At 37.1% G+C, this 27,588-nt stretch overlaps 1 protein-coding gene across 1 annotated transcript in view; it reads right to left on the bottom strand.

Annotated features, from left to right (window-relative positions):
• The window catches only part of ELAPOR2 (endosome-lysosome associated apoptosis and autophagy regulator family member 2), a 196,465-nt gene that overhangs the window by 69,067 nt on the left and 99,810 nt on the right, over window positions 1–27,588 (bottom strand). Inside the window, exons 3-8 of the mRNA XM_053553656.1 lie at window positions 12,883–13,078; window positions 9,157–9,304; window positions 6,303–6,389; window positions 3,989–4,094; window positions 2,779–2,931; window positions 2,121–2,206 (exon numbers count right to left, since the gene is read on the bottom strand). Coding sequence (XP_053409631.1) covers window positions 2,121–2,206; window positions 2,779–2,931; window positions 3,989–4,094; window positions 6,303–6,389; window positions 9,157–9,304; window positions 12,883–13,078 — 776 coding nt within the window. The remainder of the gene's footprint in view (window positions 1–2,120; window positions 2,207–2,778; window positions 2,932–3,988; window positions 4,095–6,302; window positions 6,390–9,156; window positions 9,305–12,882; window positions 13,079–27,588) is intronic.

Below are 27,588 nucleotides of genomic sequence, written 5' to 3'. Positions count from 1 at the left end.
CCAAGTGATTCTCTTGCCTCAGCCTCCCGAGTAGCTGGGACTACAGGCGCTGGCCACAACACCCGGCTATTTTTTGGTTGCAGTTTGGCCGGGGCTGGGTTTGAACCTGCCACCCTCGGTATATGGGGCCGGCACCCTACCAACTGAGCCACAGGCGCCGCCCCAAGTCAAGAAAATTTCATCATAGTACTTATTGACATTACACTCACTGATACAGTAAACTGCTCATTTACATAATAAAAATCTAGTTCTTGTATATTTTCTTTTTTTGTATATTTTCATTATAGGTAATACAAGGTCCATTTGTATATTATCTTCAGTTAATGCTGGATTAATGATTATCACATAAAATAACCCAATTTACTTTCACCTTAGGTATTAATAAGGCCAGTTTAGCTACGACAGTTTACCCAAACAAACATAAACCTAATTACTTTTTAATCCACTTTAGTGGCACCTTCTACATATATTTTTAAACAGAAATAGCACTTACTTGGCCATTATTCTAAAGTCATTAAGACCTCACTTTACAAGGCCTTGTCAGCTAACATCTGTTGGTTTGAGTTACTGTTCTTATTAACGTAAAGCTTACACATTGAAAAGAATATTCCTTAAAAGAAAAAAAACTTAAAGGGTAAGATTAATACTATAGAATTTCTGTAAACTGACCACCCGAGGGACTGTAACAACCTGGTCAACATACAGAGATGGTCAACTTAAGGATCTAGGCCTACTGTACTGATACGAACATGTGGTGCACACCTGGTCTATGAGAATTAGGTAAACTTGAGGTGTCAATGTAGGGAGGTGGTCAACTATGGAGGATCTACCATAATTATATAAGGATAAAAAAATGTATATTAAACCTAAGGATCCGAAGTTAAGAAAAGCACTAATTTTACAAAAACCTATATGTATTTTCCTAACTAAGGCAAAAAAAAAAAATACAGGCCATTATTTTGCAGATGCAAACACATACAAGGAGTGCTGCACAGCACCCACGTTAATCTCAGTTTCCCCTCACTGACACAGGCAGGTAGAGGCCACTTCCTTAATTAAGGGAACAATGGGTCAACTGCAGAGTTTAGGTGTGCATTTTTTGCTTTAGCTAAGTATCATTTATATGGTAATTACTTTGCATTTTCTAAATGCAATTACATAGTAATCTGCTACAACCAAACAGCCTATGGCTACATGGCTTTTATCGAGAAAACCTTCCAAATAACCAAATAATTAGAGAACACTTAAAAGATATTTATATCCTGTGAGTCACAGTACACATTTTAAGACTTTGCTTTTCCTGATGTTCTTACTTCTGAGAAATGTAACTGGTATAAATAGTGATAATTTCAGAGCACTAATCACAATCGCAAAGATATGGAATCAGCCTAAGCTCCCATCAATAGATGAGTGGATAAAGAGACTGTGAGATACACACACATCATGGAGAACTACGCTGCCATAAAAAGAAATGAAATAACGCCATCTGCAGCCACTTGGATGGACGTGAAGAACATTGTCTTAAGTGGAAAAATAAATCACTAATAAGTGGCAGTTAAATAATGGGTGTACATGGTCATAAAATGGTGTAAAGGAAAATGGTGTAAACAAAAGTGAGGATGGTAGGAGGAGGATCAATAATAGGAACTTACCTATCAGAAACAATGTACACTATTCTAGTAACAGACACACTGAAAGCCCTAACCTGAGCATTACATAATTCATCCATGTAAAAAGAACATTGGTACCCCCTAATATTTTGAAATAAAAATTATTTTTAAAAACAGCAGTAATTCATTGAGCACTACGTACCAGACATTGTGCCAGAACCTTTCCATTGACTAGCTCCTGTATTCTTGTATCAGTAGGTAATAATATCATTCCCATTTTATAGATGAAAAACTGAGACTTAGAGATATCAAATAATGTGTCCCAGAAGTAGGTAGTAAATCAGAAAATCTAAGACAGAAAGGCAGGCCTCAGAACCTAAACTCTTAAATTTTCTCTGTACACTTAAATACATATCTCATAAACCTTTCTCATGAACAAAGTAGAGTCTGCTCAAATCAGGAAGAGGACTGGATTAATATGGAATGGAGTTGACTGAACACTGCTGATACCTTTCCTTCATCACATGGAGTATGGATCTGGAAATAGTCTTTAGTGGTACAGGGAGGACGCTCCATACATTCGCTGGATCCTTCCTCTGCAACATACAAAACATTCCAGAAATGGGTCAATTCCTTTATGACTCTAAGAAAAGGCAAAAATCTAAATTTTAAGAAACCCCACACACCAAAAATAACCTTACCAGAGAAATTCAGGTAGCACTAGGTAGCCTAAAGAAAATAAATACTTATATTTCTCTTTTCCCTAGAGCACTAATAAATGTTCCCATGATGCCCAGGGAGCATATCAAAGGTTTTCTTAAAAGATACTAGATTTCTTCCATTATCACTGTACATTGGAACAAATGAAAAGTTTCTCCATTCCAACAAATCATCTAGAAGTATGTATTTTTTGAGATCAGAGTCAATATATCCACAGCAGTTACCTGTGGGGTATGGGACAGGGGAAAAAAATCATAGACAAAGGGGAGAGTCATGTAGAAAGGGTAATAAGATGTCATATTTTATCTATTCAATATCAATTCACTTCAGCACTTAGGTATCTGGCCCACCAATGCCATCCCATTCTATGAGTGATTTCTGGCTTATGAAAATACACTTGACCAACATAAATTTAGAAGGAAAAACTAAGAATGCAAACTAGTTCTACCTGAAAAATGGGAGTCCTCTTTACACCTTATGCATTCTCTGGCTCCTTTCTCAGAATACGTGTTTCTGGGGCATAGTTGGCAGTTGAATGAACCAGGTTTGTTGCTGAATGTGCCTGGCTTGCACGGAAAGCATTCTGATGTGTATGCCACCCCTGTGTGGTAAAGAAAAACAGCATGGGAGGAAAGAATAGACACCAACAAGCAAATCAGCACCTCTTGCTGCTTCTACCCAGAGGTAAGACAGACATATCTTACCTGAGTAAGCTCAGCCCAAAACCTTTACCTCATCAAGTCAGCACTAAGAAAGCACTTGCTATATATGCGAAGAACTGGGATAGATACAGAATTGAACAAAGTAAATGTTTAAACAAAAGATTGAGATGTGACAAAGGTATAATAAATGTATAAATGAGGTCATCAAAAGATAACTCCACTAACTCAAAAATGAAATAAACCCGAAGACCCCCTCCAGTTCTGTAGGCCTACTATTCTCTGATCCTGTGACAACCTGCTCCCATTTTCTTCACTGCTCAAGTCACGTTAAGAACTAACAGACCTTAGGAATGGCTTGACTTGCCATCGGGTTTGTAATTCCAGCCTTTGCCAGCAGATGTCCCTATGACTAATGAGTTAACCCAAAGTTCACAGAAGCAAGCCCCCTTACAACATATCAGAGTTAAGTCAAACTTTAATAAAAGAGAATCACTGCTTTAATTAAAAATACCCCTAATTGAGAATGAACCATGACTGGGTTTAACTGCTGCTCTCCTGGGCCAGAAATTACCCTGTTGGTTCAGAAAGAAATTAAGAGGTTCAGGAAATAGTCAGGCTAAGACACTTATTGTTTATTTTTAAGGATATAGCAGTAGCCAGATTACCAATTCCCTGGGTAAGCCCAGTGTTTGGCACAGTGATTCTTCTCAAATTAGTAATAGGCTCACATTAACAAAGAAACTTCTATTTTACTTAAGCACACCTAAAATTACTTTTTTACACAGATAAAAGAATTCGGTTCAAGCATACAAGGAAAAAATAAAACAACAATCAACTTGCTGGGAATAAAACCAAAGTCTCTAGACTTATATGATGCCTAACATACTAATTTCTGTCCAATAAACCTCTGAGCCAGCCAAATCAAAACTCTAATAAGTATTTTAATTAATTATAACATACAATAGATGACTATTAAAACTAATTGCTGTGAAATACCTTCAATTGTGATATTTTTTACCAACACAGGTTTGACCGCCTTGGAACCCATAAGGATGCCTGTAGTTCTCCAGTACAATATGTTTGTGCCTGATTTCAGCATTACCTGTAAAGGGAACAGAAGATATTCAGGTCATATAAACCATGCTATTTCCCATGCCCAAAAGCTATTCCTTTACACACTTTTTCAAGCATTATAATGAAACATCATTAATTTAAAACCTACAATTTGTAGTGGGGAGGACAGGGTCCCACTGTAATCTCAAATTCTTGGGCTCAAGTAATCCTTCTGCCTCAGCCTCCTGAATTGCTGGAACTACAGGTATACACTACAATATCCAGCTAATTTTTCCATTTTTTGTAGTGACAAGGTCTCATTACATTGCTCAGATTGGTCTCTGACTCCTGGCCTCAAAAGATCCATCTACCTTAACCTCCCAAAGTGCTAGGATTTCAGGTATGAGCCACCACACCCAGCCAAAACCCCAAATTTAAGTCAACTGTTAATTCAGATCTAAGCTGTACTAAAGTTGATATTTTCTTTAAAAAAAAAAAAATAGTTTGCCAACCCAGAAAATATAAAGGAGAAGAAATCATCAAATTTGAATAAAAAGATAAAATGATTTCCAAACCATTTGCATGAAGTCTTGGTTTATAATTAAATGAGATTCATTTTAGAGGGTAAAGGTCCCTCAGCCCAGTTGTATGTTTATGGGCTGCCACTATTCATAGGTAGATCTTTGAGCTCTGAAAACAAAGAGGCAAACAGAATGAGTTTGCTTCTTCTAAATAAGACTTTAACAGCAACAAGAAAAAAATTGGACTGTTCTTACAGGATAGCCTGAGTTAACTCTGACTCTCTTAAGTTTAATGATACGATTTCTAGTACCTACTTTCTTTGCCACTGAAACATTTTTCTAATTATAAAATCCAACTAACTTTCTGATTAATTTCATGTTGATGCAGGTAAGTGAACTAATTTTAGGGTTCCTTGCTTTCTCATTTGCCTCTTTAGTCTTCTAAGCAGTCTCTGGCTGGTCAAATTCAAGCTGTGTAAAATTAAAACGATTTCACCCTATAAAAGATTCGGAGAAACACAGGGTGCCCCCAAAGTCACCATACATAGGGAAAATGGGAAATTATAGTTAAATGTGTCTCTATTAACAAAATATTCATTATAAAATTTTATTAAATATTTATGAAATATTCTGTATGTGTTGGCCACCTCTCTGTAAAATTTTATAATTTCCTATTTTCCCTATATACAGTGACTTTGAAGTGACTTTGGGATACCCTGAAGTGCATGAAGGATAAGTAGTGCATTAAGCACTTTCCCTTGTATTAAGTCTTTATAAGTGAAGAAGGTATATTTGTTGTCAAGGGTTACTGATACCTTCTAAGCCCAGCTGCCTGAGTATTTCGGTAAATGAAACATAGTGCTATTAGTATTACTTTCAAACATACAGATTTTTTAAAAATACTCTGAAAAGGTACATTGTAGTAATGTCCCACAGATGAGGCACCAGCTACCATCACAAAAGCAAGGGTGTATGGTCACATAGGATACAGAGCTCCATCTCCACGGCAGGCATTGCACTAGGCCTTTCCTATACATCATCTTAATTTAATCTTGCAAGATTGTTCCCAAATCACCGAAAGAAACAACCAGAAGCAAGAGCTAGATTTTAAACCTATGTCTCACTCCAAAGAGTCAGTGCGTCAAATAGTAACAAATCCACTGAATCCTGTTATCCATTAATTGCCTTCAAGTATTTAAAGAGGTATCATATGGAGAAGCAGTTACTTGATGCGACCAGGAAAGGTAGAATTTTGAAACAATGGGTAGCAGATATGAAGGAAACAGGATGAGAATTCAAACATAGATGAATTTCATGACACTCAGAACTGTCTGACAATGGAGATAGCATAGCACCCACCAAACAAGCTTGAAAACCACTTGCTAGAGATACCGCAGAGAATTCTAGATAAAGGAATTCAAAAATCCTTCCAATGACAAAAGCTACTGATCCTATCACATGCCACAGGCACTTTTGTAAATTTACATACTCGAATGTTTTGTATATTAGTTTTGAATAGCCTTTTGTCTTGACAATGCCCATTTGAAAGGAAAAAAAGTTGGGGCATAATGGGAAATGAAACTTATGGGCAATTTTTCCCCTAAATGGAAATCAACTAAAGTAATAGATGAATTTAATCTTTTCCTTTCTTAAAATAAACTTTTAGTAAAAGTTGGGGAAAGAAAAGACAAGACTGAGGTTGGAGGGAAAGAAGAAGGGGAAACAAAGAGACTTACAGAATGGGAGCCCCATTCTCCATTGTCTGTGAGTTTTACCCACTTGTCAGTGGTGGTGTCCATCTCCTGGCACTGATCGTTTTGAATCTGTAGATCAAATACAAAGGCCCTAGTAAAGCATCTTGAATAATGGCTTTAATTAAATTCTGTACCCAGCACAGACTACAAGCATATCTTTCAATATATACACACACTAAACAATGGGATGAATAATTTTCAAGTAAACACACCAAGAGGACCACTGGAGCCTCAATGACAACTGCATGTGAGTGAGTGGCTCTAAATAAACCACATTCATTATTACAACAAAAAGGCTAGCCCATTAAGGAGAGAGAGAGGAAGAGTAGTTAACACTGACAATGCACAGAAAGGAAACAAAATCATTACAAAACAACTATAAACTTAACAAAATGTTTTCAGAGTTTGCATTCACAGTGCAGGCCCATTAGTATAAAAACAAAGTTGACTTTTTACAACAGTAAAAGTTTAAAACTTTAAACTAAAAATAAATAAAGTGCACTTTGTTTTCAATTTCCCAGGATAACACAAATGTATAGTCAGTGGCTATGTCAATGTCCCAAATTTGTATTTGGGCGTAAATATTACTCATTTGCCATGCCAATTCAAATGACTATAAATAATATCTTAGCATCAAACACCTTGTGCTTTCTAGGTAAATCTCCCAAAATGCCTAGAGACTGGGACACTACTTTTCCAGGTCCATGAAGAATAGATACATTAAAACTTTAGATCATCTTTCCAATATTGCAAAATAGTCAGCGGCTGACTACAGTTAAAATGAGATGGCACTATCCATATTTCCATCGAAAGAAATGGCTCTTTCTTTCAGCTCTAAATCATGTTTCTGCGTTGTTCATCCTCCTGACCAATTTACAAACATTAAAATGTAAAGAGCTGATATCAGAGAGTATCAGCTACTGAAAATATTTACTTTCCTTGAATTTAAGTAATATTTATATTGTAACATACTGACTATGTTAATGCAAGGGGCAAACTATTTAAAAGCCAATAAAGGCCCTGAATATGTCTTTAATGGTCAATGTGTAGATAAGCTGAAAGCTTTTTGTTTTAGCTGAAAGTAGCCATCAGGTGTTACCATGATATTCTACTGCCATTCTGGACACTGGAGTTCTGCTACTCACTCTAAAAGTAACTAGTAAAAATAAGAGGATAAGTTGTCCAATCACTTATCCTCTCTAGGCTTCTGTTGTATCACTTACAGAGAAAGCTGAATGAAAGTTTCACACAGTTCCAAAATTATGTATTTTATTGCTTTAAAATATGTTACACCCACAAGTCTCTCAGTGAACAACGGCGCATCTTTCAGTCATCAGACATTTTTTTTCCATTAACCATTAGCATGATGACCATGAAGTGTTGAGCCTCTGAGTAAATAGCAACCTACAAAGCTGAAACATCAATAAAAAGAAGGAACATGAATTTGCCATTCCTTTGCAGCTTATAACCAGAACAAAGGTATCATTGAAAAGAAGTAATGAAACTTTATGCCTTAAGAAAAGACCTTTAATATTCTTTTAGGGTACCATCCGATACCCTCATTGACAGCTCTCAGATGACTCCTTGACCAATCCACGTACTGAACTAAATCCTTACTCTAATAGTCAGATAACTGCCTTGTTGCTTAACTTTATTTTACTTTTAGCAATATTGCCAAATCTCCAGTGAAATTCACTCTGGGAAGTGTTTAGCTAATAAAATGTTGCTTAAAAGAAAATCTGTTTGAATGTTACTTAAAATCTGAATCTCATCAAAGGATATTGATGCTAGGACGGTCTTCAAAAGGTACGTTCAAACAATCTACTTTATAAAATGGAATGCTGAGGGCCAGAAAGTTCACCAAACTGCTCAACTGTACACAGCTAACAATTACAGGGTTGCAACTGAAGCCAGAATCTTTTGACTTCACATCAAAGGTTCATACTTTCATGAAAAATATATCTTGCTCTAAAACATTTTATTTGGAAATACCTATCCATAACTAAAAGCAATATAAATTTGTTTTAGAATTTTTAGGACTTTTGTTCCTGAAATCTTTTTGAGAATTTTTCAAGATAGTTTCCCACTTATTTACACAACACACACTTCTTTTGGTAGAAGAAGTCAATCTGAAAACATTTTCTCAAGGACTTAAATCACTGCCACAATAAATATTTGCTAGATTAGATACATATCTAATCTGTAAATATCATTGAATAACTTTAATGGTAACAGCTCCTGCTGTTAAGACTTTTATCCTTTTATGTTCTGTAATGCTATTTAATCTCTCACCAAAGACATCAACTATCCCATCCATCGATTCCTTTAAACTGTATAAAATTCACAGAATCGGAAGCATACAGCCACTTCTAATTTTAAAATAATTGCTCATAAATACACTTAAATAACTCTACTTAGTAAAAAACAAAAAAAAAACATTTGAGATTACAGAGAAAAGAAACTTTAAGTAAAAACTAAAACTGACCAAAAAAAAAACCATTTTTAGCACAGTATCATCTACATCTATAAAAACATAAAGTTAAAATGAATCTTGGGGAAAATACATTTATCGCACAAAAATATCTCAATCAAATGACCATCTAATGATCACGACCAAAAGTAAAGCATGCCTAGTGTTACTCCACAAGGTGAGATCTCAGAGGCAAACAATATTAACCCAAAAACAAAGTAATGTAGGAAAAATTAAAGTTTAACATCAAAAGGCTCAGTGAACACAAAAACTGAAGAGGCAAAAAGGAGAATGGGAACAACTGATTAAGGAAAATTTGCATGAATGTCCCCTAAAAAGTAAATTCCAGAATATAAAAGGCCTTACGAAGAACTCAAAGAAGATGTTGTTGTCCACATACTGGTACTCAAAGAAGACATAACCTGACTTCTTAAGGTGCACGGCATAGATCAAAGACACCGTGCAGTCATCACGATTAGACTCTATGTAGTTTCCACGAGGGATCCAAGAAGAACTGTGGAAACAAAACCAGGAATCATTTTGATGTTAGTGTTCACAAACCTCTCCTGCCCGTAAAGTATGTAACCCAGATTCAAAAGCAGTTCCACCAGCAAAGGACAGCAGAACGCACCAAAGCTTTTCTGTAACTCAAAGGCCACCTGAGAAGAGGTTCATTTCTCATGACACAGGACTTCCTAAATCCTTGTAAGGTTGTGTGATCAAGTTGCTATGAAACTATTATTTTTCACCAAAAAGTATGATCACCAAATAGATAACAACTAATTTTATTAAGCTTAGGTAGAATTTTTCTTTCAAGTAACATCTGAGGTTTTATTTATAAATACAAACACATGAGAGAGCTATAGACAGGAAGAAAGAGCAGCAGTAATGGTAAACATATAAATTAATTTATAAAGCTGTATTATCCCCACTCTTCATTTATTTAGTGAATCAGGTGCCACAAGGAATGAACCTCTTCTCAGGAACAGACTCAGTCTTTGAATTCCTAAATCTTTGTAAGTTTTTTAAAAAGCAACTGATAATTTAAAACATACTTTATTGTAAGGTTTATAACATGTTCCTAAATATGCAGGAGTAGTACAAAAGATGAGGGGGTAAACGGTAAATGTAGTTATACTGGTGTAAAATTCAAAATTATGTAAAAGTGGCTCAGTGCCCGTAGCTCAGTGGATAGGGTGCTGGCCACATACACTGGGTATGGTGGGTTCAAACCTGGCCCAGGCCTGCTGAATAACAATGACAACTGCAACAACAACCAAAAAAAAAAAAGATAGCCAGGCATTGTGGCAGGCGCCTGTAGTCCCAATTACTTGGGAGGCTGAGGCAAGAGAATCATTTAAGCCTAAGAGTTTGATATATACAGATAAGAAGTCATGTCTAGAATACACAAATTACTCCTATAGCTTCATAATCAAATGATCAAAAAAAAGTAGAAAATGAGTAAAACTCTTGGACATTTCAAACACAAAAAAATAAACACATGGACAATGAACATATGAAATATGTTCAACAGTATTATATATCAGGGAAATGCAAAAGCCATAAGGAAATTCATCTCACTCAAACACACTTGAATGGCTAAGACAAAACAAGACTTGATTTTACAACATACATGTTGATAAAGATATAGAATAACTATAACTCAAATATGCCTCAGGTGGCATTTATAAAACAACTACTTCAGAAAATTCTAACACTTTTTTTTATAAATTTCAATATGTTATCTCCTGTACAGCCCAACCAATTAAAAACAAACAGAATGCAAGATGAGGTGGGTGGGAAAAGGAGGGAGGGAAGGGAGGAAAATAAATACAGCAATATCAGACTGAAATTTACATTGAGAAGATTATGCTAGAAGACACTGCATTGAAAAACTGCTATATTGAGAAATCATTCAATTTCTCTAGGTTAAAAAAAAAGCCATCTAAGTATCTCCTGCCCACTAAAACAAAGATCTCAGGTCCCATAATATCCTACTAATACTTTCTTCTAAAGAACTCTTTTATTAAAACACACATACATTTAGAGAAATAATCCTATCATTAGAAAAATAAAATAAAGAAATTGATGTCATTTGGCAGAGATTGCCAGAGAACAAGAGTAAAGGAGAGAAAGAAAGGTAGGTAGGGAAGGGGGAAACATAACTTTAACACCACTAAACGCTGTATAGAATGCGTAATTTTCTACCCAAATTTTAGAAGGAAAAATAAAGATGCCCGTCATACATGGGTAGTACTAATTCTGTATCTATATAAATGTTTTTCATTATTTTACTTATGCCGAAGCATTAAAAGTGTTAACTCTAGAAAGCAATAATGACGTCCAAACGCAAAATAATATCTTGGAATCTAGTCATTGCACTCCCACCACACTGCCCACTTCCACACACCCCCACGCCAGGCAAGCTTCATAGTGGCAGGGCGGCAGCCTGCCCTACTGATCTTGCCGGACACGATCATCACTGCCATCTTAGAAGCAGGCATGCCTCAGATGGCAATGCGATGGTGAGCATCAGGACCTCCACAGGAGGAGGAAATGGCTGCATGGTGGCACCTTTTTCTCTTGTGAGAGGCACCAGCCACTGCAGAGAACCCAGGAGTGAGCCCAGGTGGCAGGTGACAGTGGTCCAGATGACTGGAGCACGCGACCTCCCCCAACTGTCCCCTCCCGGTACACCATTGTCTCCACGTCCTATCAGTTCCTGTCCCACCCATGTTTGTTGGTGGGAATGTGACCATAGCCACTCTACCGAGAACCCCAGGGCTGGCCCTGCCTTCCCTGAGCTCCTAACAGTAGATCCCTAACTTTCCAGGGGCTGCCTCTTGAGCAACTGGCCCCATTCTGAGACCCCACACAGAACATTGCACTGAGAAGGAAGATCCCCAGCTGCAGTCGGGAGACTGTTACGATCTTGGGCCTCAGTCCCCACAAAGTTTATGTCTGTGAGGGTACCTGGCAGCTACTGTGGGTGCCAGAGCCCATAGATGGTAATTTGGAGCCTGTGATTTGTCCAAATCCCCCAGGTATTCAGTTGGTATAATTCCCAACTCTGCCAGTAGGAAGAACAATCCAGGATACATGTTAACAGAATGGATACCCAAGTCTTCCTCCTGGAGAGCTGAATCAGTGTTATTTGGGTAGGGCTTAGGAGACTCATTTTTAACCAGCCCCCTGTGTGATTTGCAGGATTTGCAAATTTGGGAAAGGCAGTGTATTTGGGTATGGCTCAGGAGACTCATTTTTAACCAGCCTCCTGGGTGATTTGCAGGATTTGCAAATTTGGGAAAGGCAGTGTATTTGGGTATGACTCAGGAGACTCATTCTTACCAGCCCCCTGGTAAAGAGGTAGGAATTAAGCAAAAGCACTTTCCATCTTAGGTACTTCACCTATTCTCACTCACAGGATATAAATAAGTGTTCAAATGAAGGTTATGCATTTTTCCTTTCAAAGGAAAAGGGGGAAAAAATCTAAAGTTATCCATTAAAAATTAGAAAAGGGTTAGTACAAATATCACAGACTTAACTGTGATAACTAGACTTAAGTTTAGTTATAAATATATTATGAGGAAATTAATTCATTTGTCTGATAGCTTTATTGCATTTTTGCATACAGTATCTATTGTACCTTGAGGGCAATGATTTTAACTTCAAGAAAACACAGCTGCATTATTCATCATGATTGTCAAAAAAAATGTGACTCTCTGCAACTACCACGTTTCCCTGAAAATAAGACATCCTCCGAAAATAAGACCAACTCACAGGAAAGATAAGACGTCCCCTGAAAATAAGACCTAGCGCATCTTTGGGAGCACACCTGAAAATAAGGCACTGTCTTATTTTCGGGGAAACAGGGTAGATTATCTATAATCCCAACTAGTACCAAGATTATTTTCGTGGTTTTTGGCCGGGGCTGGGTTTGAACCCGCCACCTCTGGCATATGGGACCGGCGCCCTACTCCTTGAGCCACAGGCGCCACCCCCCAAGATTATTTTCAACTTCTTTCTGGCAAAGAGCAACTAGATGGTTGTCAAATATTCAGTCAAGATCCAAAGGCTGCTTTGGATTCTTACTTGTTACAGCCATCTGGCCTGCTGTCAGAAGGGCCCACCACAGTGTCCATGAACGTTGCAACGTTGGAAAATCCTGCTGGCAATTCATCCCATTCATCAAATTTGATGCCACTGCCCAACGAGTAGGTGCCTTCGCCACACTTACTGCATACCTGGTTCTTCATTTCTAGATACTCTCCAGAAGCACAGGAGAAAGCTGGAAGACAGAAGAATGACAACATATTACTCACTGCCCTCCCCCATCAATCTCCCCTGCTTTATGCTGTCACCAGATTCATTTTTATAAAACTCTGATCATGCCACACCCCAACCAAAGCCTTCCAATGTCTCCCTTATTGCTATGTGTGCATTTCATGATCTAGCCCCACACTTTTATCAAGCTCATCCCTTTCCCTACCCTCTTCCAATCATAACAAAATTCATCTCATTCCTGAAATATTTCATCCTCTTGCTTGCTGTGGTACTCTTCTTCCCCAGAGATGTTGGTCAAGTCACCTCTTTACCTGGAAAACTCCCACTAACTCAAAAATGAGCCTCTTCATGACAGACCATCTCCCAGCCCCCACCAGGCAGGCTGTGCTTCCCTTTAGGCTCCTAGTATACTTTTATAATACTTCCATTTACATACGTACACGTGTGTGTGTGTGTGTGTGTACATTCACCACTTGTCAGCTGATGAGAAACTTTGAATTTCAAGAAAACAAGGATCATTATTTTTGGGTTCTTAACTATATCCAAATAAAATGCTGAACCAGTGAGTGACAAATGCAAAGGGAGAAACAGGACAGCAGTGCAACAGCTCAACAACTTATTTTTACTCTGAAACCATGAACCCGCATTTGCAATATTCACAGCACCAGCCTAGTCATTTCCACAGCATACACCTTATTTAACGGGTGAAGCTGTCTGCTGACTCTGAGAGCTGTACCAAGAGACAGCAGACGTGGGCAATGTGAAGAATAGTAGGTACAGTTCACAGAGAGAAAAGCAGCTCTGCTGCTAAGTTATTATTCATTTGACAAATGCAAATCAATGTCCCCCAAGTGTGCGGCTCTGTGCAGGGTGGTATTAGTGACTCAAACCTAGAAAAAAAGGCTTTCTAATCCTTTAATCGGGATATTAAAGAAACAAGAAAAATCCTCCAAAATCATTCAATGAAAAAACAGATCTCCCAGCAGAGAGTGAAGTAGCAAAGCCTCACATTTGGTAGGCTCCTCTTTTACAATACATAGGAAAACTTAGGCAAAAATAAAAATAAGTTCATTTTGAAAAAGTAATTAAAGCTAAAAACGCATACTCATCTTATTTTCTGAATCAGCATAATGCTTTTCTTCAGAAAAGCTTAAAGACACTGTACAATAGACTTCTAACACTAAAATCAACATTCCAAAATCAGTAAAACATCAGAAAATAAGAAAAGGTTAATCAAAGAATATTGCACCCCAGCTATGTGGTCAAAACTATCTTGGGACCAGACTATCCTACTTCCTAATCCTATGACCATGAGTGAGCTATTTCACCTCTCCAGGCCTTACTTTCTATTTCTGAAAAATGAGATAATAATCCCTGGGACTTTGAAGACTATCCTGAGAAAATAAACTGTAGTATAAAATGGTTAGTACAATGCCTGGCAAAAGACAAATGCTCACTACATGCTATTGTTAATAATACCAGCACAACCAGCAGAGAAACATAACAGAAAAATTTTTATTTTACTTTCAATAGTTTATGGGTCTCCTAGCAAACTCAGAATCACACATTTCCCTAGCACGATAAATATAATTAATCGAATATTTTTAGCTTTGTGAACAACATAGTCTCTGCTGACATTATTCAACTCTGTCACTGTGGTATGGTATTCTAAACACAATGTTATACTAAATCAAGGGTCGGCTAACTATAACCTACTGGCCAAATCCTCAACGCCTGTTTCTGTAAATAAAGTCTTACTGAAACATACCCCCAATCATTCATTTACCTATCATCTATAGCTGATTTCAGTAACAGAATGGAATAGTGTCAACAGAGTCTACATCACACACAAAGACAAAAATATTTACTTTCTGATAAAACAAAGTTATCTTTGAAGACAGTTTAATCTAGGGTTCAAAATTATACTTTTAACTTAACTATAACTTAATAAGAACTATATTTATGGCATGTTATTATAAAGGACTCTAAAAACTAAAAAAGAGAAAACAGTGAATCTTGTCTTTAGGAAAACAAAATGATGCTATTTCAGAGAGTGTTCACTGCCCTGTTAATCAAAATCATGAAGAACATCACTAACTTTCAGAAGTGTTTCCATGAAGTTAGAAAGAAAACTGAGAGGTAAAGTTAAAAGCAGATATATTAAATATTTGTTACCAAGTCCTGTGCTTACTTGCTACTTTACAAACACAGTTGATTCTTGTTATTCGCAGTAGTATATTCTATGAAGTTGCCATGAACACTAAATTAGTGAATACTGGACCGCTGCTCCTAGGGGATATACAAGGTCAGGTTCCAGAAGACCTCTGATCACAACATCTTTATCAACTGACCAACACAACTTTGTTCACATCTATTTCTATTTAAAGATATATTGATGGGCTAGGCATGGTACCTCATGCCTATGATGCTAGCAACTTGGGAGGATAAGGCAGGAGAACTGCTTGAGGCCAGGAGCTTGAAACCAGCCTGAGCAACAGCAAGATCCCATCTCTACCAAAAACAGAAAAATAAGCCAGTCTTGGTGGCACATACCTACAGTACTGGCTACTCAGGAGGCTGGGGCAGGAAGACTGCATGAGCCCAGGACTTTGAGGTTGCAGTGAACTATGATGATGCCATTGCACTGTACCTGGAACTATAGAACAAGACCCTATCCCCCCAAAAAATAAGATAAAGACAGGCTGGGCAAGGGACTTGAAGAGAAACTTCTCTGAAGAAGACAGGTGCATGGCCTACAGACATATGAAAAAATGCTCATCATCCTTATTCATCAGAGAAATGCAAATCAAAACTACTTTGAGATATCATCTAACTCTAGTAAGATTAGCCCACATCACAAAATCCCAAAACCAGAGATACTGGCATGGATGTGGAGAAAAGGGAACACTTCTACACTGCTGGTGGGAATGCAAACTAATATATTCCTTTTGGGAAGATGTTTGGAGAACACTTAGAGATCTTAAAATAGACTTGCCATTACATCCTACAATTCCTCTACTAGGTATATACCCAGAAGACCAAAAATCACATTATAACAAAGATATTTATACCAGAATGTTTATTGCAACCCAATTCACAATTGCTAAGTCATGGAAGAAGCCCAAGTGCCCATCGACCCATGAATGGATTAATAAATTGTGGTATATGTACACCATGGAATATTATGCAGCCTTAAAAAAAGATGGAGATTTTACCTCTTTCATGTTTTTACATGGATCGAGCTGGAACATATTCTTCTTAGCAAAGTAGCTCAAGAATGGAAGAAAAAGTATCCAATGTACTCAGCCCTACTATGAAACCAATATATAGCTTTCATATGAAAGCTATAACCCAATTATAGCACAAGAATATGGGGAAAAGGGATAGGGAGGGGAGGGGAGAGGAGGAGGGAGAATTGGGTGGAGGGAGAATAATTGGTGGGACCACACCTACAGTGCATCTTACAAGGGTACCTGTGAAATTTACTAAATGTAGAATATAAATATCTTAACACCATAACTAAGAAAATGCCGTGAAGGCTATGTTAACCAGTGTGATGAAAATATTTCAAATTGTATATAAAACCAGCACATTGTACCCCACAATTGCATTAATGTACACAGCTATGATTTAATAAAAAATAATAAATAAAAGAGAAAAAGAAACATTGTTGACCAACAGCACTATAACTGGGTGCCTGAACAAAGCTTATCTAACACATGCAATGTCTCTGAAAGGCACAGCACAGCCTTCTTGTACTTAGAGTCACTAGCCAGCATGTCAACACTGCACTAGAAAGGCCATTTTAACCCACAAAAACACCAAAAAAATAACAAAAATGCTAAACACATGGCACTAAATAAACTGAAAGAATATCTGTTTACAGTACAAGAGATGAAATAAGAGTGTCACCTTGTTCAAACGTGTGACTCAAGTATTTCACTAATCTGCACATGTCTGCAAATGACTGTGAAAGCATTGTGTGTATTAATTTGGGGATTACAAGCTCTAGCAAGTAGCTGAAGTTGCGAGTATTGAATCCATGAACAATGAAGATCAACTGTATTTATAACAAACCTGTGTGAGAGAAGGGTATTATTCCCTTACACCAGATGGGGAAATCACCTGATTTAAACAACTTGATACAAAGGTAACCAGTTAACAAATGGCAAAACTGAAATTCACTCTCTGGTCTGTCTGATTGCTAAGGTGGTACCACAAAGCAAATTCAATTCAAACAATTATTACAACCAATGAAAAAAGAACAAACAATTCCATTTTATTGTTATATGTTACATAATTCTTCATTTCTTATCTTGAACTTTTAATAATGTCCATTTGCCTATGGAATTTCTACTGTGTCACAGTTAAAACATTCATTTAAAAAATATTTTAGTAAGCTCTTAACTTCCATAAGTCTCATGACTTTGGCTATAAAAGGAAGATAGTAATAATAACTATCTCAAAGATGGATTAGATATTCCATATAAAGCATATAACAGTGTACCTGGCATAAAGCACACAATAAATATTAAATACAACTATTAATAATGTAATTTGGAGGCCTGGAACATATATTTCAATGAAAACTCTGCCACTGGATTAATGATGCTACATCTCTTCAGAATAATTATATAATCAAAGTTGGTTAAATACATATAGAGCTTTTAATGATACAGGGGAAGCAAATGAGTCTCAAGCTTTTCATATTTTTTAATTTTTTATTTTTAATTATTATTGATACATAATAGTTATATATATTTACGGGGTACCTGTGATGTTTTGACACAGGCATACAATGTATAATGATCAAAGCAAGGTAATAGAGTACCCATCACCTCAAGCATTTATCATTTCTTTTTTTTTGTGTGTGTGTGTGATTTTTGGCCGGGGCTGGGTTTGAACCCGCCACCTCCGGCATATGGGACCGGTGCCCTACTCCTTGAGCCACAGGCGCCGCCCGCATTTATCATTTCTTTGCATTAGGAACATATTTTAGCTTTTCATATTTTCAGCATTTGCTACTCCTCAATTTTTTTTTTCCCTCCTGGAAGTCAGCTCTAGAGCCATATACGTCAAAAGAAGAGAAGAGCCACATATTCTTGGTAAACATAATTTACTCCACAAGGTTATGTGGACAGAGTTTGCCATGCTGACCTCTTGGCAGTCATGACAACGACCTGTCTTTCCTTTCCCTTCCTGATCTCTGCTAAATTTGCCACATCCACCTTCTATTACAACACTGGATCTTATCATGTTATTTAATTAGAATATAAGTATTTTCTAATCTTAGGGACTACATTCTTTTCATTCAAATTTGTTTTAATAGATTTAAGGGTTACAAATGTTTTTGTTATATGGATGAATTCTACAATGTAGAAGTCAGGGCTTTTAGTGTTACCTGTCAGAATAGTGTACATTGTACCCAACAGATAACTATTTGTCCCTCACTCCCCTCCCACCCTTCCCCCTTCTTTGTACCACAGAGTTCTACTCACCCATAATGAAATAATGTCTTTTGCAGCAACTTGGATATAGCTGGTGACTATTATCCTAAGTGAAGTATCTCAGGGAAGGAAAAATAACTACCACATGTTCACAAGTGGGATCTAAACAATGGGTATATATAATCATAAAGTGATGGACACTGGGATCATTCAAATTTTATAGGAGTTCAACACAGAATCTTTCAAAGACAGGGATGATAATGATTATAAATTATTATAAACAGTTGTTGTTAACTGTTATAAATGTGAATCAATCATATTTCATTTTAATCAATTAGTCACAGAATTGTCAAGTTGACTTCAGGCTGTCCCTGTGTCCAAGGGTTTACTCAGCACCAGCTAAGCATATTTATAGGTCTGTGGCTGTGGAAGCAGGTGTGCAGATGGAAATACACACTGGTGCTCAAAGGTTAGTTCTGGAAAGGGTTCGGGGCCCATAACCAGATCCTGGGCATTCTGCAGAGGAAACTGTGAACCAAGGGGGTGCTCTCCAGAATCTTTAAAAGTGGTTCCTTGTTTAAGGTATCAAATATCCTGACCTCAACATGGAAGGACTACTGTGGCTCAACTAAAAGTAATAATGATAATAAAAATAATAATAATTGTTTCTTGGCTTTTGGGCTAAGATCAAGTGAATCAATTAGTCATTTTTAAAATAAATACTGTTTTTCTTCTTTAACAACTTTGAAATCCTAGACTAACTGAATTAAAGATAAGCAAACTCCAAAGTTTTGATACAAGAACAGAAAGGCGTTATGTGTCTAAGGTCACACACTACATAACAGAGGGCTCAGTCTGGGATGTCACTGTATTTTACCTAAGTACCCAGTGAAAGAGTAATACTTAAAAACCCTGCCTCTTGAAGTCTAAACTGTAACCAAGAGATGAAGCGCTGCATTCACTGTACTTTTTCTCAATCTTATGCCTCTTCTTTTTTGATATCTATTTCTGCTGCTGTAAATCTGTAACGGTTCAGCTATGTAGGTGTGAATAATCAGATATCAAGCATTTGTATTGGTCTCTCTCACCAAGTAGCAAATGTCTTGGGTGATTTACTTAACCTTCTAGGCCTCCATTCGTCCACATTCCAATGAGAACACTACCATCACTTTCTCCCTCACAGTATCATTTATAGTCATCCAATGAGGGACTACAGAAACCACTCTGAAAGTAAAAAATGATGCGAAAATTCAAAGCAGTACTATGATTATGCAACCACCCAGCACAAATGCCAAAAACAGTCACTGAACTGAATCATTTATAAGCTTATCCTATGACTTATGCCTAACAATCAAAAACATTTATTTTTAATCTTTTCACCACAAAGCCTCTTAGTTTTGCTTTTTCTTCCTCCACAGCCTTGATTCTTTCTAGGACTATGGCTATTAGTATATTTATTTATAACTGATCCATTTTTTTGACTTTTTAAAGTTTTTCATTGTTAAAACATATTTTCTAAACAGCAAACAGCAATAATATAATAAGTAGTAATATAAGGATTTTTAGTTTGCTCATTTAATGAATGAGGGAACTTAAGCAATATTATTACAGGTAAATATCTTGGAACCATACTCTAGTAGATTAATTTATTCCTGAGTGTCTACCATTTATGTGGCACCAAAGATATTTTGCTAAATAAGATAGAAAGATAGTCCCTACTCTCCCAGAACTTCTGTAACAATTTAGATTTGTCTTCCACAAAATAGACCAAATTTGTATCTTACTAGGCTTAAGTTCACTGTAAAATCCATCTTATTTGTCAACGTACATTAACAACTAAATATAATTACATAAATTTACGGGGAAATGTTAATTAGATAAATTTTAGAATCAAGACTAGCCAATACGTCTATTTTCTTTCATTTGCTTTGTCTCATTTAATAAGTAAAGTTAAAGCTGTAGACATTATTATTGACTATATGAAGATACTCTTGGCAATTGTTACTAGTATTATTCACTGCTATTAAGGGGAGTACAAAGGAAAAAGATAATGCCCAGTTTGCTGGACTTAAAACTAAGTTTTGCTTCTGTCATTTAGCCAATTAATTATCATTACCAGATAATTAAAAATATAAGTGCCTGCCAGGTTTTATCATCATTCATCTCACAGAAAACGAAAGAAAGAAAAGAAAAGAGCAGGACATGGTATCTCATTGAAACGGAATAGTATGTTGAACCCAGCAAATTTCAGATCTTCTCCCCCCTCAGTGTGATGAGAATAGCACACTATTGAACACTACCATTTTAGGTTATTGGAGGAATCTTAGAGAAGAAAAAATCATCTTTTTCCCTGGGTTTAGGTGCTATCTCAGGTTTTGATTTGCATTTCTGTGATAATTAGGGACGATGAGCATTTTTTCATATGTTTATTAAACATCACTCTGTCTTCTTTAGAGAAGATTCTATTCATCTCTCTTGCCCATTGATATAAAGGATTGTTGGCTCTTTTTATGTTGCTTAATTTGAGTTCTCTGTAGATCCTAGTTATCAAGCTCTTTTCCAATCCATGATATGCAAATATCTTTTCCCATTCTAATGGCTGTCTATTTGCTTTGGTGATTGTCTCCTTAGCTGTACAGAAGCTATTCAATTTAATTAAGTCCCATTTGTTTATTTTTGTTGTTGTGGCAATGGCCACTAGAGACTTCTTCATAAAGTCTTTCCCCAGGCCAATACCTTCAAGTGTTTTTCCCATGCTTTCCTTGAGGATTTTATTGTTTCATGCCTTAGTATTCAGCCACTAAAAAAGATGGTGACTTTACATCTTTTGTATTAACCTGGATGGAGTTGAAACACATTCTTCTTAGTAAAGCATCACAAGAATGAAGAAGCAAGAATCCAATATACTCAACTCTGATATGAGGAGAATTGATGCTAGTACATGGCAAGGAGCGGGGAGTGGAGAGAGGGAAGGGGGATGGGGTGGGGAGGTCATAGTGTGTGACACACCTCTTAGAGGCAGGACACGACTATAAAAGGGACTTTACCTAACAAATGCAAGCAGTGTAACCTGGTTCTCTGTACTCTCAATGAATCCCCAATAATAAAAAATAATAATAATCTTTATTTCTCATTAAGAAAAAGCCAAAACAGTGCATTTATAAAGGCCATTTCTTGCTGGTGCTTTCTAATTCACCTTAAGCCAGGTGCGTGGGGGGGAGCATTGGTGGTAGTTGTTTTGTTTGTTTGTTTGTTTGTTGTGGCTGAAAGGAACCCTTGTTCTTGTTAGTTGGGAAGATTTTATCAATCTTAAGAGGATGGTTTTCATGTCAAAATACACAGGCAGCAAAGAGAATCGGTTGTGAGTACATCAGCTATCTGCCATATTCAATTTAAGCTAGAGGAGGAGAACCAAAAGTAACACTGTCCAAATTCAAACAGTGGCAGACATAGCAATGTTCCTGTCAGGAGCATGCTCAATATTCATGAGCATTAAGAAGATATATTAGTACTCAACTATACTATATATTAGGTGATTTGGGACATGATTTGAAGATAGAATGAATATGTAATCCCAATGCTTAAAACGATCAGAATGACTTGAGATTATCTGGTCCAAACAGTCCCAATTCAGATCCCAAGTTTCCTAATTTGGGAGGTAAGTATGAGCAACAGTTTCTTGTGACAAATTCCCTACATAATAAGACTCCCCATGCAGCCAGAAGATTTTACTATGACAGGGCTGGAAAAAATCCAATGCTTAATTTCAAGTGAAAAAGAATAGCGTTAGAAAAGAACTTTACCCTAAAAATCAAAAGATACGAGTTCTGATTCCAGAGTTATCACTTACATACAACGCTGCTATGTGAACTGTGTAAACTCTGGAAGAGACATGATAAAATTATCAGAACTGAATTCTTAAAAGTTCAATTCCACTAATAACAATTTTTGTTTTCCATTAATTTGGGGGTTATAGGCCATATGAATGTAATCTTTAAGTTATTTGTGAAATGCTTAGAGAAGGAAGAAAAAAACATTTTTTATCTCTCATTTTACCTGGCAAAAGGGAGATGGAGAAACTCAAAAGAGTATATTAATATGACCCAGCTTTGGCTAGTTTTTTGAATTCACTGTTCCCTGAAAAGAATATTTAGTTCTGGTATTTACTACCCTTTCCAATGGGTCCTCACCTACCCTTCTCCTATAGAAGTGTATGATTATCACTCTGCTTCTAAGAGAAGATTTATCAGCTGGAACATAAAAAAAATATTAAAAAATCAACTCCTTACAGGAAAATCAATGTGACATCACAGATAATACTGCACGTTAAATAAGCAGAGACTAGATAAAAAATTCCCAGCTTTTTATAAGCAAAGCTAAGGTAGCTTTTATCTTTAAAAGAAAAATAAAATATATAAATGTATTTTATTGTGGCTTCTGATTTCAGTGTGTGGTGAGAGAGAAGATAAGTCCCAGTTCATTGAGCACAGGATGACACAAGGTTTATTTTTAAAAAGACAGCAGCAAAGGCCAGCAGAAGGAAAATATTCAGAGTATTTGAGGACAACACCAAAGGGGGCAGAACAATACAGCTGTGAAATCAGTTTTTTCCGATTCCAATTATGCCCTAGCACTTTGATTCTTATCAGCCTAAATGTTTCCTCTTCCTCAGACAGTGTCAGTCATCCTCTACTTCTTGATAGCCCCCTGACCTTGATTCTGCACTGTTGAGGACTGAGTTATCTCATCTTCTTGTGTAACACTTTTTTCAGAGATGCTCCCCAACCATAGCACCCATTAATTGATCTAAAACCTGATTTCCAGCTGTCCTCAACAGTTTTTATCATCTCTTAACAATCTCTTTCATTCCAGCTTCACATATAACACTTGTATGTTTCTGAGCAGATTTAACTTTAACACTCTTCCCACCTGAAACTCAATGCATCAACATTGCAAATTAAGCCTATTTGGGACAAAATATTTCACAGCATTTCCTATGTCAATCTGTCCTTTTATATATGGAATAAATTTTTAAAAATCTGATAAAATCCTTGCATTTCATCTATAAAAACAAAGCTTTAAAGTCAGTCTCTAATTTAATGACAACAAAGAAACTCCACACCACACAAATACTCTTGTGTGCTGAGGTTTTCTTAGGAAAGGATTAAGTTCCTGTCCTTAAGGAGTTTATTCTCCTCCTGAGAAGAACCTCTATAGTTGAAAAAGCCCTATTTTTCTTCTAATACATTAAATAATGAAAGCATACTATATGTATGAACCACCAATGATATTCTAGGAACCAAAAAATCCCCGCCAACTAACTGATTTCTCATTATAAGTGAGGATATAACTACAAACATCACCTAAATCCTGAATGTTATTCTCTTGCCTTTCTGAAAATAGACACGATTAAGAATAAATTCTACTTGGGGCGGCGCCTGTGGCTCAAAGGCAGGGCGTCAGCCCCATATGCTAGAGGTGGTGGGTTGAAACCCAGCCCTGGCCAAAAACCGCAAAAAAAAAAAAAAAAGAATAAATTCTACAAAGAGAATATTAATTGATGCACTATATCTGCAATTAATTGATGCAATATATTTAGATACTTTCCTTTTAAAAGTCTATTTAACCTTGTAGAATACTAATTTGTTTCACATTTCTGTCAGGTGGTAATTGACCGGGAGCACTTGTTCCATACATGTAGGTACTCCAGTATGTTTGTTCCAAAGACACAGCACCGTGAGTATGAAGAACATGGACCCAGAGGTCAGCCTGCCTGGTTTCAAATCTCAGGTCTGCTAACTGTGTGACTCTGGGCTGTTTTTATTGCCTTATCCATTTAAAAAAATATAATAATAATAAAGTGAGGAAAGGTAAGGAATTAAAATATCTACTTTATATAGTTGTTGTGATGACAATCAATTTGAATCAAGGCATGTAAAGCATTTACAATTGTGCCTGGCATATAGCATGTTAAGATCAACTATCACTGTTTTTTATTATTATTTCAACTATTATTATTACCTTACTATGATTCACGGTCCTGTAGATTACATTTATTACTTCATTTAACCCCCTCAACTACCTGCAAAGGGCTGTCTCCGGTCAAAGTCCAGACACAGCCTTTGGTATGATACACAGGGGCCTCCGAAACTCTGGCCCCGCCCACTGCCCCTCCCCCGCAGCAGCCGTCTAGCTCTCCCGGGGCTCTCAGGAGAACACCAGGACGCTGCCCTATGGCTGGAATGCCACTTGCATCATCAAGTTAAAAAATTTCTTCCTTCAGAATTCACCTCAGAGAATCATCAGAGAATTAACAGATACAGCCCCAAAAGTATCCTTGTCTCAACCCTAAGTCAGGACAGAATTTACAGGAGAACCACCAGGGCTCAATAATTTTCCAAGGTTATTCAGCTGGTAACTGATGAGTCTGAACTTCAAACTTACAGCTGCTTCAGCCACGTGCGGAGCAGAAATCATCCCTCCCTCCTTGGTGAGAAGAGCACCCCAGATAACATCTATCAGTCACTTAACCCTTATGCAGCAATTTATTATTGCTCCCAGGAGGGTGGGTGGGAGATAGAGAGAGGGAGAGAGAGGGAGGGAGAGGAGGGAGAGGGAGAGAGAGATCTTTTTTCATTTATTTTTGGATACCTTTTGTTAAGAACACAGAAAACACTCAATAAATCTTTGTTCAATGAATTAATTGAAGCACAAAAAATAGTTTTAAAATAAATATTTGGCTCAAAGACAAAGAAGCCAATTGTAGAAATTGTTTCTCAGCCCAAGTGTGTGCTGCATCTGGCGACAAACTGTGGGAGGTCTTCAACTCAACCCCAGTGCAGTGATACTGTAACTGAACCTCATAGAACAAAGGCATTATATAAAATCAATTAAGTTTTGCATTTCTCTGATGATTAAAGATGATGAGCATTTTTTCATATGTCTGAAGGCCGCTCGCCTTTCTTCTTCGGAGAAGTTTCTTTTCAATTCTCTTGCCCAGCCTGTGATGGGATCCCTTGTTCGTTTCTTGCTAATGCGTTTGAGTTCTCTGTGGATTCTGGTTTACTCTGAGATATCATCTAACTCCAGTGAGACTAGCCTATATCACAAAATCTCAAGACCAGAAATGTTGGCGTGGATGTGGAGAAAAGGGAACACTTTTGCACTGCTGGTGGGAATGCAAACTAATACATTCCTTTTGGAAAGATATATGGAGAACACTTAGAGATCTAAAAATAGATCTGCCATTCAACCCTGTAATCCCTCTGCTGGGCATATACCCAGAAGACCAAAAACCACATCATAACAAAGATATCTGTACCAGAATCTTTATTGCAGCCCTATTCATAATTGCTAAGTCATGGAAGAAACCCAAGTGCCCATAGATCCACGAATGGATTAATAAAGTGTGGTATATGTACACCATGGAATACTATGCAGCCTTAAAGAAAGATGGAGACCTCACCTCCTTCATGTTTACATGGATGGAGCTGGAACATATTCTTCTCAGTAAAGTGTCTCAAGCATGGAAGAAAAAATATCCAATGTATTCACCCCTACTATGAAACTAACTTAGGACCTTTACATGAAGCTATAACCAAGTTTCAACCTAAGAACAGAGGGAAGGGGGAAAGCGTGGGGAGGGAGGCGGGAGGTGGGTAAAGGGAGGGGGATTGAAAGGATCACACATGTGGTGCATCTTACAAAGGTACATGTGAGCCTTGGCAAATGTGGAATGTAAATGTCTTGACAAAGTAACTAGGATGATGCCAGGAGGCCTATGTCAACTAATGAGATGAAAATGTGTCAAATATTCTATGAAACAAGTGTATGATGCCCCATGATCATATTGATGTACACAGCTATGATTTAATAAAAAATAAAAATAAAAAAAAATAAAATCAATTAAGTAATAGTATAAATAACCGCATATAAAAATTTACTAGTTAGGCAAGTATGTTTATTTTTTTATTTTGTATTTATTTACAAATCATTACTGTATATATTTGTAGGGTACAAAGTGATGCTGTATGTATATAATATGGTATTGCAGGAAAATGGCGAATTAAAACTACAGGCATAGGGTAGGCGCGGTGGCTAGTGCCTGTAATCCTAGAACTCTGGGAGGCTGAGGCAGGTGGATTGCCTGAGCTCACAGCTTCAAGGCCAGCCTTAGCAAGGGAAAGACCCTTTTTCTAAAAAATAGTCAGTTGTTGTGGTGGGCACCTGGAGTCCCAGCTACTGGGGAGGCTGAGGGAAGGGGATCACTTGAGCCCAAGAGTTTGAGGTTGCTATGAGCTATGACACCATGGCACTCTACCAAGGGCGACAAAATAAGACTCTGTCTCAAAAAAATTTTTAAAAATTAAAAAGATAAAATAAAACTGATAAGACACTTGCACCAACAATACAGAGGAAGGAACCTTTAATTGCAGGCAAGAACTCAGGAGACCCAAGGCATAAAATGATGAGTTCCAGAGAACAGTTATTTCCAAATTCTTTTATACTTTCTTCTTCAGCCCAATATCAGCTGCACAGTTACAGTTACAACAAAGAGGACAAAGAGTTAATGATTGTATTTCTCAAGAAACCAGGGTGCTGTTATTCGTTACAGTTTTATTCAAGGTTATTTCAGCTCAGTGTGAAGTTTGTTCTCATCTTTGGAGGAGGGATTCTTCTGCAGCTGCCTGCTGCTTTCTTGGGATCACTAAGAAGTGTAAGATTTACTTCTCCTTCCTCAATGGAATGACTGAACCAAGATAATTAGAATACCCATCACCTCAGATGCTTATCATTTCTTCTTCCTGTGTACCTGAAGCATGTACTTTGTGACCAACATCTCCCCATTCCCCCCAACTTCCAGCCCCTGGAAACCACCATTTTGCTCCCTGTTTCTACCAGTTCCATTGTTTTAGATAATTCTCCACATGTAAGTGAGGACATGTCATATTTCTCTCTCTCCCTGGCATATTTCACTTGGCATGATGTCCTCCAGACTCATCTATGTTTTCACAAATGACAGGATGTTCTACTTTTTAAAGGCTGAATAGTATTCCATATGTACATA

This window comes from Nycticebus coucang, chromosome 11 (genome assembly GCF_027406575.1).
Source record: "Nycticebus coucang isolate mNycCou1 chromosome 11, mNycCou1.pri, whole genome shotgun sequence".
NCBI lineage: Eukaryota > Metazoa > Chordata > Mammalia > Primates > Lorisidae > Nycticebus > Nycticebus coucang.
This window is presented reverse-complemented; position numbering and strand designations above follow the sequence as displayed.